The following is a 9831-nucleotide window of genomic DNA, read 5'->3' as shown; positions in this document are numbered from 1 at the left end:
CTACTTGGGGCGTCCCGTGACCGTGCACGTGTGTGTGCGTACGCAGAGATGTTTGGACACGTGGCAGAGTACCAGCAGGTGACAGCCTCCCTGGGCTCTATTCCGCCCCAGATGAGCACCCCTTTCCAAGACAACACCTACAGGCAAGGATTGTTTTCTCGCTATTATTGCATATCAGTTTTCAATTGCTCTCGAACGAAGTCTGGAACAATTATTGTAAAATTGTGTGCCTTTTTATGCAAAGTTTTTGTTTGAACTTTTTTGCGCTTTTGCTCTAGAACACTGTTTAACTTCTCAAGTGACTTTTTTACGCTTCTCGTCTTCATTTTTGAGTGATCTCAATTTCTCTCACTCCGAAGTAAAATTTGTTGCTAAAGTCAAAGCAACTGTGGCATAGGAAAGAACAATGTTTTGATAGCCGTGTGGTGAATGCTGCTGCTGGCGAGGGCCCCGGAGGTCGCGGACTGGAATCCAACCCTGGTCGGATGTGCTTGCAACCATAAACAAAACTTTATCTAGTCTACAGCTCTTGAACAACAACTGACCCACCTGTTGTTCGAGAGAAATTTGTCCGACGTTAGTCGGTTTATGTTTAAAATGATTGCCGTGCTATTATTTCAAAAATGATCGGGTTTTGCAGTGTTTCGGTCATATGAACCAGTTTAATGCAGCCAAGGCATTGGTTGGGATTAATAAAATTCAGAAGTAATCTATACTATATATTAAATGCTTGACAGTTTATGAGGCACCGTGTTTAACGAAAGGCAAAAATACATGTTTAAGAGGCCTCTGAAGAGCATGTTTACGAGCTCTCGAGCAGCATGGTTAGGAGGACAGATCGCGAGAGGTCAGGGACCGAAAAAGCTTCTCTTTTCGGAGGCCATTGTCAGAAAAATTGCAGCTTGAAAAAGAGTAAATGTCCGAAATGCAAAACTAGTCAGTAATGCAGAGGCCGAAGCGTTCATGCGCCGATAGAACGGATGCAAGAAAAGTCAGTAATTGAAAAAATTTGTCACTATTAGAAATAGATGCAATACGAGTGTCCACAGAACGTTCTTTAAGAAGGTAACGCGGACAAGGCTGCGATAATGATAGCTGAGCTGAGTTTATTTCGGCCATTACTTGATTTTTTTTATTTCTTCTACAAAATGCTTGTGACGACCGTATGAAGGGACACTCGTCTTTTTCGGCTTTTATGAACGTAGATTTTGTTGGTTTGGGAGTTCGAAGATTTTTCTCACGATCGAATATCGTTTTGTATAGCTGCGAAGCTGTAAGCTGAGCGTAGCTATATTGCGGTGCTCTTGGTTTTTTTTGTTTCGTCGTCTGACGCTCTTTTTTCGTTACATTTGTTCACACAGCAAAGCTGAAAAAGTCAAATTTTCTGAATGACTTCTTCCTTTCACTAACGGCATTTGCGCGCGTGATGTCATTTCTCACTCGCTTTAGCGAACGTTTTTAGGTTATTTGCGTGATTAGATTTTGATCATACGTGACTTACCTCACTCAATAAAATGACTTTTGCACTTTAAAACTTAAGTTTAATTTGAATTTGTTTAAGGTCAAAGGAACTCATATGTGCAGTAAAAGTCCCTAATAAGAGGCTTCTGCGGAATGAATTTTAACAAGCTTTATTAATTTATCGCTGAATGTTTTTTACCTAGTTTTTTTGAGCGGCGTCGATTTTTTTTTCAATTTAGATCTGTATCTGTTTCTATCTCTATTATATGGCACGCAGGTCTATTCTTTCGCAGCTATTCCGGCAATCTGCCGGCTATGTTATTGCTTTTTTTCAATTCAATTTTTTCATTCAATGCCTTTGCTTGGCGAATCTGGGTTTCCGATATACTTGTTTGCCTTTGGTTTCTGGAATTTTAAATTTTGCTCTCCTGCAGTTTTTTATGCACTCGAAACAGCTTTTTACTTTTGAAAGAGAGGTAAAAATTGCTCACAATCAAATTTTTAAAGTTATTAGTTGTTCTGATAGTGATTTAAGCTGCTGGAAGAAGTTTATAGCTTACCGCCAAGGTAGGTGGCAATTAGCCCCTACTTCCTTTCGAATATACTTCTTCGATTTTTTGCCGGCTGTTTCATTGTCATCAGAACAACACATTGAACTTCTGTTTATTTATCAATCTAGCTGATTTGATCAATTCTTCTGCCCAAAGCATTGCGCTCATTTTCTTTAGAATTTTTTAATTAATTCAGTATCGTATAGAAGGATAGTATACATAATCAATTTTGGTATATGCATCACTGAAATTTATATTGGGATGCTCACAAATGTTCTTCCAAAGGTTTGTAAAAATTCTCAAAATTTGTTTAGCTGGCGTTTACGGACCTGCTAATCTCTTAAGCGCTTAGAAACATAAGGCTGCATGTTTCAGAGGACACATTAAGCACCATGTTTTATAGTATTGAAGAAGAGCACGGTTAAGTGGCTGCAAAAGAGGTTAATGACCCAAAAAATGTTACGAAAAGGCGATTGACCGAAAAATTTTGCTTCAAGGTGATGGACCGAAAAATGTTTCGAAGAGGTCATTGACCAGAAAATAATCGGAATAATGGTCTGAAGCCAACATTTCGTCCTGCAGACAAGGAATGACCGAAAGTTTTACAGTGCAAAATTGGCCAATGACCGAAAACGAATAGTGTCGTATTAAAGTCACTGACCGACAAGTTGTTCAGAAACGTGTCTGACAGAAATTTTTTTGACGGGAAAGGTCAATAATCGAAAGCTTGTCTCGTCAAAAATGGTGCATGTTCAGAAAGACATTTTTTCGCAAAAGTTGACAAGGAAGGTCGTTGGTCAAAAAATATTTGTAATGACAAAAGGCCAATGACCGAAAACACTAATGAAGAAAGGATCGATTACCGAAAAATACATTTTGTCAGCAAGTAACAACGAAAGCCTTGTGATACAGAGGTTTTCAATTCTCAAAAAATGATTGCAAGGATCAAAAACAAGTGTTATACTTTCTTTTGCGTGGTTTCTTGTTTTTATCATTTCTTATTAATAGCCACCGTCAGCCGCCCAACGGCTAAATTTTGCGCTTTTTGAATGCGCTTTACCTTTGACCATGTTTTTGACCATGTCACGATTTTTACATTTGACCTGTGAATCACCTCTCTCTCTCTCTCTCTCTCTCTCTCTCTCTCTCTCTCTCTCTCTCTCTATCTATCTATCTATCTATCTATCTCTCTCTCTCTCTGTTTGTTTGTTTCTACAGTATCTTTCAGGCATTGAGTTAAGCAGCGTAGGGAATACGGTCATTGTCAAAAGAGAACAAAATCAAAAAAAGAAATAAGATAAACCGATAAATCCCGATTATTAAGTCGTATTGCATTAGGTTATCGGAGTTCCTTGGAGTGATTGCTAGCTGAAATTAGTATTCAGCTTGATAGCTTTTCAGTTTAGAACCTGAATTAAGTATACTTTTAGAATCTAACTGAAGTTGCACGCCAATTTAGAACACGTTTTGAACACTTAGAAAAAATTTGGTCAATTTCTTCTGTTTCCATCCTGATTCAGCGCTTCAACGGCGGCAATTTGCGTTGTGTTATATTTTAGGAGAAACATGCAAACTAATATAAAAGGACGTAAACAACTACCCTTCGTGCTCCTCACATTCAAATATTTTTGCGTTGATATCTTTTAGGTCTGAATTTCTTTTGATAAATAATGAATTACTAGTCTAAATTACTTCCAATGCCACTGACAAGGTGTTCTGAGATAACAACAATTTTCAGAGATTATTAGAGGACCCTTTTGTAATGAAGACTGCCAGTTTTACATTATCGCTTCTGAAACGTTAGACTAGACATCATTTCTTTGGTATTAAATTTTAAGAATTTGAAATTTTATGACATCGGCTAATCTATCAATTTGGTTCTATATTTTGCGTATCTATATTCTAAGCATTTCTATTAGGCATTTTTTGCACAATCTTTGTTTACTTTTTTAAATATTGTTTTGTTTGTTTGTTTTCCTCTTGATTGCAAAGCCTTGTTTGATGCAAGCTTTGTTGGCTTACTCGTGGTTCTGTTATTTCTTTTGGAGATCTCTCATGTTTGAATCAGTTCGAGAGGAACTTAACTTTATTCATTGATTTGTTAAAATCATCAACGCAGGTTTTTCAACGATCCTCTCTTTTTAGGAATAATACCCCGGAATATCGGCTTGAACACATCTTTCAGTTCGTCTTTCTTTTTTGCATTCTCTTCGCTTTCATATTATTAACTTCTACTTATTATTTTCTGTCGATAAAGACCGGCTGTTAAGTTATTTTACATTAGGTTATCAAAGTTCCTTGGAGCGCTTGCTTGTTGAAATCAGTATTGAGTTTAATAGCTTTCAGTTTAGAACCTGAATTAAATATACTTTTAGAATGTACCTGATGCTGCACGCCAATTTAGAACGCGTTTTGAGACTTAGAAAAAAATTGTCAATTTCTTTTTTTGTTTCAATCCTAGATCTGCGTGAAGCGCTTCAACGGCGTTGATTTGCCTTCTGTATTAAATTTGAGAGAATTAAACAAAAAATATAAAATGACGTAAACGACTACGCTTTTTGCTCCTTGCATTCGCATTCAAATATTTTTGCGTTGATTGCTTTTAGGTCAAAAGGTTTCCCTCAGTTAACTGTTAACAAAACATTGTTTGTGCTCATCGACCTCTTAACGTTGCCTTGAATTTCTTTGATCAATAATGATTTACTAGTCTAAATTACTTCCAATGCAACTGACAAGGTGTTCTGAGATAACAATTTCTGAGATTATTAGAGGACCCCTTTGTAATGAAAACTGCCCGTATTACGTTGTGTCTTAAACATTGTGTCTGCCCTTCTTAAACGTTAGTCTAGACGTAATTTTTTTCAGTATTAAATTTGAAGAGTTTTTAAATTTTCATGGTGTTAACTATCCCGTCAACTCAGTTTCATACTTTTGCCTATTTATATTCTATGCATTTTTATTTCGCATCTTTTTTATTTCTCTTATTTTTAATTGTTGTTTTTGTGTTTTTTCCGCGCAGGCTTTTCAACGATCCTCTTTTTAGGAACAGCACCTTCGGATTTTTTTGGGTTAACCACGATCTTTCAGTTCGTCTTTCTTTTTTGTTTTCTCTTCAACTGTTTTGTCACGTTCATACCTATTGTTTTTCGCTAAAGAACGGTTATTAAGTCATATTGCATCAGGTTATCAAAGTTCCTTGGAGCGATTGCTGGCTTAAATTCGTAGTCAGCTTTATAGCTTTTCAGTTAAGAACCTGAATTAAGTATACTTTTAGAATCTAACTGAAGCTGCACGCCAATTTAGAACACATTTTGACACTTAGATAAAGTTCGGTCATTTTTTTCTTTTTCTGGTTCAATCCTGGGGTGCGTAAAGTGCTTCAACGGCGGCGATTTGCCTTCTGTATTATATTTTAAGAGAAACAAACAAAAAAGATAAAACGACGTAAACGACTCTTCGTCTTGCTACTTGCATTCGATTATTCTTCAGTTAATTGTTGACAAATCATTGTTTTTGGTCATTGACCTCTTAACGTTGCCCTGAATTTCCTTTGATCAAAAATCAAATACTTCTCTAAATGACTTTCAATGCTAATGACACGGTCTTCTTAGATTACAACAAATTCTCAGAGATTAATAGAAGATCCTTTTAAAATGAAGACTGCCAGTATTAATTTATCGCTTCTAAAACGTTAGACTAGACATATTTTTTGTATTAAATTTAAAGAATGTTAAAAATTTTATGGCGTCAACTATTCAGTCAACTCAGTTCTATACTTCTGCCTATCTGTACTCTAAGCCATTCTGTTGCGCATTTTTTGCACAATCTTTGATTACTTTCTATTGTAGTTATTTTTCGCTTTCGTGTTTGTTCCTCTGAATTGCAAAGCATTGGTTGATGCACGCTTCGTTGACTTAACCGTGGTTCTGTTCTTTCTTTTGGCGATTTCTCTCGTTTAAACCAGTTCGAGATGAAATTAACTTTGTTCATTGACTTGTTAAAATCCTCCGCGCAGGTTTTTCAAGCATCATCATTTTTAGAAACACGCCTACGGTTTTGATGGTGTTAGCCACGATCTTACACTTCGTCTTTCTTTTTTTGGTATTCTCTTCAACTGTTTTGTCACGTTCATACGTACTTATTTTCTTTTCTTTCGATAAACTGATAAAGCCCGGTTATTAAGTCATATTGCAGTAGATCATAAAAATTCAATGGAGCGATTGCTAGCTGATATTAGTATTAAGCTTTGTAGTCTTCACTTTAGACGCTGAATATCGTAAATTTTTAAAATGTAACTGAAACTGCACGCCAAATTGGGAACTGTTTGACACTTTGTCAAAATTTGGACAATGCTTTGTTTCTTTTTTCTCTTTTTCAATCATGATTGCGTCAAGAGTGGGAATTTGTCGACCTTGTTGTATTTTAGGAGAAACAAACAGCGAAAGAATATAAGATGACGTAAAGGACTGTACTGCTTGCTCCATGGCTTCAGCTATTTTTTTTTGCGCTCATGTCCTCTGTATCGAAAGGCTTTTGTTCGGTGACCTGTTGACAAAACATTGCTTTTGTTCTTCAACCGCGTAATCAATAACGTTGTCTTGAGAATTCTTGTGATCAAAAATTGATTATCTCACTCTCTAGATAATTTTTATTGCCAAAGTTAAGGTGTTCTGAGATTACTAGAGGACCTTTTCTTTAAACCTTGTATGAAGCATGCTTTTTTGGCTTGCTCGTGCTTCTGTTGTTTTTTTTCTGGCAATCTCCAGTTTAAAGCGGATCTCAACTTTGTTTATTGACGTGTTAAAATCATCCGCGCAGGTATATCGACTGTCCTTTTCTAACGTTATCACCTCGGACTTTATCCGATAAACCACCATCTTTCAGTGCTCCTTCTTTCCTTTTAACATTCTCCTCAACTGTTCTGTCACGTTCGTGCTTACATTATTTATTCTTTTGTTTCTCACTATATTTTCGCGTTCTCTTAATCTCTCTCTCTCTCTCTCTCTCTCTCTCTCTCTCTCTCTCTTTGTTTCTTCTGCCTACTGTGTTGTTCTTTTAAGGCTTTGATCTCTTTTCCTGTTTCTCCTGCTCCTCAAGTTTTCATCATTATTTGCTCCGTTTGCTTGCGCATTTTCATTTTTTATTCGTGTTTTGTTTGCCTCTAAGTATTTTGGGGTCCATCATTTTCCCTGTCCATTATAATTTTTTGCCGTCTGGCTTTTACTTTTTCTCGCTTTCATTCTTTCGCTTACTTTATTTCTTTCCTTCTCTCTCTCTCTCTCTCTCTCTCTCTCTCTCTCTCTCTCTCTCTCTCTCTCTCTCTCTCTCTCCCTCTCTCTATCTCTCTCGCTCTCTTTTGGTTGTTTGTTTCAAAATGTTTTTTGTTTTTTCTTTACTTTACTTTTTTCTTTGGTGTTTCTATCTGCTGTTTTTGCTTCTCTCTAGGTTTTGTCTTCTTTTTTTTGGCGCTGCTACTGGTTTTTTTTGCTTGCCTAATTTCGCTAGCCTTTTTGTTTTGATTCCCTTTGCCTCAACTTCTCGGGCACTTTCTTGTTTTTCTTAATCTTTTTGCTATTGTTTTTACCCTCTTTCCGTTCCTGTCTCTCTCTCGCTCTCTCTCTCTCTCTCTCTCCTCTCTCTCTCTCTCTCTCTCTCTCTTTCTCTCGCTCTCTCTCTCTCTCTCTCTCTCTCTCTCTCTCTCTCTCTCTCTTTCTCTCTCCCTCTCTCCCTCTCCCTCTCTCTCTCTCTCTCTCTCTCTCTCTCTCTCTCTCTCTCTCGCTCTCTCTCTCTCTCTCTCTCTCTCTCTCTCTCTCTCTGTCATTGCATATGTCTGTCACTTATTGATTTTCTCTCATTTTTACTATGTCTTTGCTTAAATTGCTCTGTCTTTGTTGCTCATTCTTCACGCACTTTTTTGCTTCTGTTGTACTCTTTCTCCTTTTCACCCACTTGCATTATTGGTTTTATCCCCTGAACTGACATAAAACCTTATTTTGGAGATATGGCAGTTTTCCTTTTTTGTTAGGCACTCCGTTCGTCTGAGTATTTTTCATTTTTTAAATTAAAAGATTACATATACACCAATTATCAAGTGAACAATTTTTTAGTGAGTATGTCCATTAGAACAGTTTTGAAATGGAAAACTTCAGATAGCTTTTACCGGCCGGATAGTAAGTTTTTAAATGAGAAATTGTCAATAAATATTCTGAACATTATTCCCTTTTGCTGTACAACAATTTATTATTGGTCCAAAAGTTGCGATATATTGATTGGCGCAACCAAAACGTTTGTTTTTTTTAGTATGATGAGCGTTCTATGTTCTCTACATTTGCTCGTTTTTTTAAAAAAATTCCATTAAAGTGATGAGCAGGCGCTGTTCATAAATTTTGTGGCTTATAGGTATAGTAGTGTCTGGTATAAGATGTATAAGGGATTTATTGAGAAGTGATCAATGCATATTTGGCAACAGGTACATCTGTCCTCTGGACTACAACGGGACTGGGACCAAGAGTTCAGTCTATGGACTGGTAACCTCCTGTTACTCTGCACTGGATACTAGAGATGGTCTCAAGTACTTCTTGCGTAGGGTGCACAACTTCAGACCCTCCAGCCCCAAGGTCGGACTCTTCTCTGACAGCTGGAGGAAACTCACCCACCCAAATCTTGTTAAGTTTAAGGTAAAATAGAGTTCTTCCCTTATCAAGTTGGAGTCTATATCCTAAAATAACCATGGCTCATTGTTTAAAATGAAAATTACACACATGATGTGCATCCGAAAGAGAATTGGTGTTCTTGGAACCATTTGAGGAATGTAATAATTGTTTTTAGTTAGTCTCACTGATGGATAATTTTGCATATCGATGAAAAATTGCGTAATTTTGATCACCGAAATGACTCTTATTAACAATAATCGCAACTATAGGCTATCGCCATATTTTGCCATTGTTTAGGAAATGTTTACAACGAAGAGCTTCGGCGATTACTCAACAATATTTGTGTATGAATACCTGCCATCTGTCACCACTCTCTCCCAACGCATAGTGGCCACTGCAGCTGCAACTTCCACCAGCCCAAGGACTTCGGGAACGGGTGGGGGAGGGGGTGGAGGAAACCGGCCCAAGATTCTCTTCCCCGAGACCATGATCTGGAACTACATCGTGCAACTTACGTCAGCAATGCGTGCAGTGTTTTCATCGGGGCTTGCGTGCAGGTGCATTGATGTGACCAAGATACTGATCGACAGTCACAATAGGCTCTACTTGAATGGAACCTGTGTGCCGGATGTTATCCTTTTTGACCATTACAACAATGTAAGTTTCTGCATAAAATATCAAATGCGTGACTGCCACTAATCCATCGCGACACATGCACATTATAGTTGAAGGTGGTCCGTAGTTTCGTCCGAGAGACAGATTGTCAAATTCCCAATATAGGTGAAGAATTAATGCAATTGAAAGAGTGAGTTTGTGATTTCTCAAAAAAATAGGCTGGTAATTTTTTTTGTGCAGACATCTCGCAACTGTGAACAGAACCAGCAAGATGACATGAAAAATCTGGGCAAAGTTACAATGGCACTGGCTTGTGGCTCATTGATGGCACTGCTACCAGAGAATTACAAGAGCTCCTATGACCTCATCTATACTAGCTCCCAGTTCTCTGATGACCTGAGGAACTTCATCAATTACTTGTTCACCAACACATCTTCAAAGAAAACTCTCAACGACATCATGCCTATGATTGGTAAGGGCATTTTTCGGCAAAAATTTTTGTTGGATATGCTTAAGCATATAAAATCAAGTAGCTAATGAGCGATGAATTT

At 37.4% G+C, this 9831-nt stretch overlaps 1 protein-coding gene across 2 annotated transcripts in view; it reads left to right on the top strand.

The window, feature by feature from the left end:
• Positions 1-9831, top strand: part of LOC142339023 (uncharacterized) — a 73268-nt gene that overhangs the window by 41409 nt on the left and 22028 nt on the right. For both annotated transcript variants that reach the window (XM_075388642.1, XM_075388641.1), the window contains exons 6-9: positions 47-143; positions 8482-8689; positions 8963-9322; positions 9521-9752. In XM_075388642.1, coding sequence (XP_075244757.1) covers positions 47-143; positions 8482-8689; positions 8963-9322; positions 9521-9752 — 897 coding nt within the window. The remainder of the gene's footprint in view (positions 1-46; positions 144-8481; positions 8690-8962; positions 9323-9520; positions 9753-9831) is intronic.

The sequence above is a fragment of the Convolutriloba macropyga genome, chromosome 5 (genome assembly GCF_964194025.1).
Source record: "Convolutriloba macropyga chromosome 5, txConMacr16.3, whole genome shotgun sequence".
In the NCBI taxonomy this organism is placed as follows: domain Eukaryota; kingdom Metazoa; phylum Xenacoelomorpha; order Acoela; family Convolutidae; genus Convolutriloba; species Convolutriloba macropyga.
Note: the sequence above shows the minus strand (reverse complement) of the source record. Positions and strands in the feature narration are given on the sequence as shown.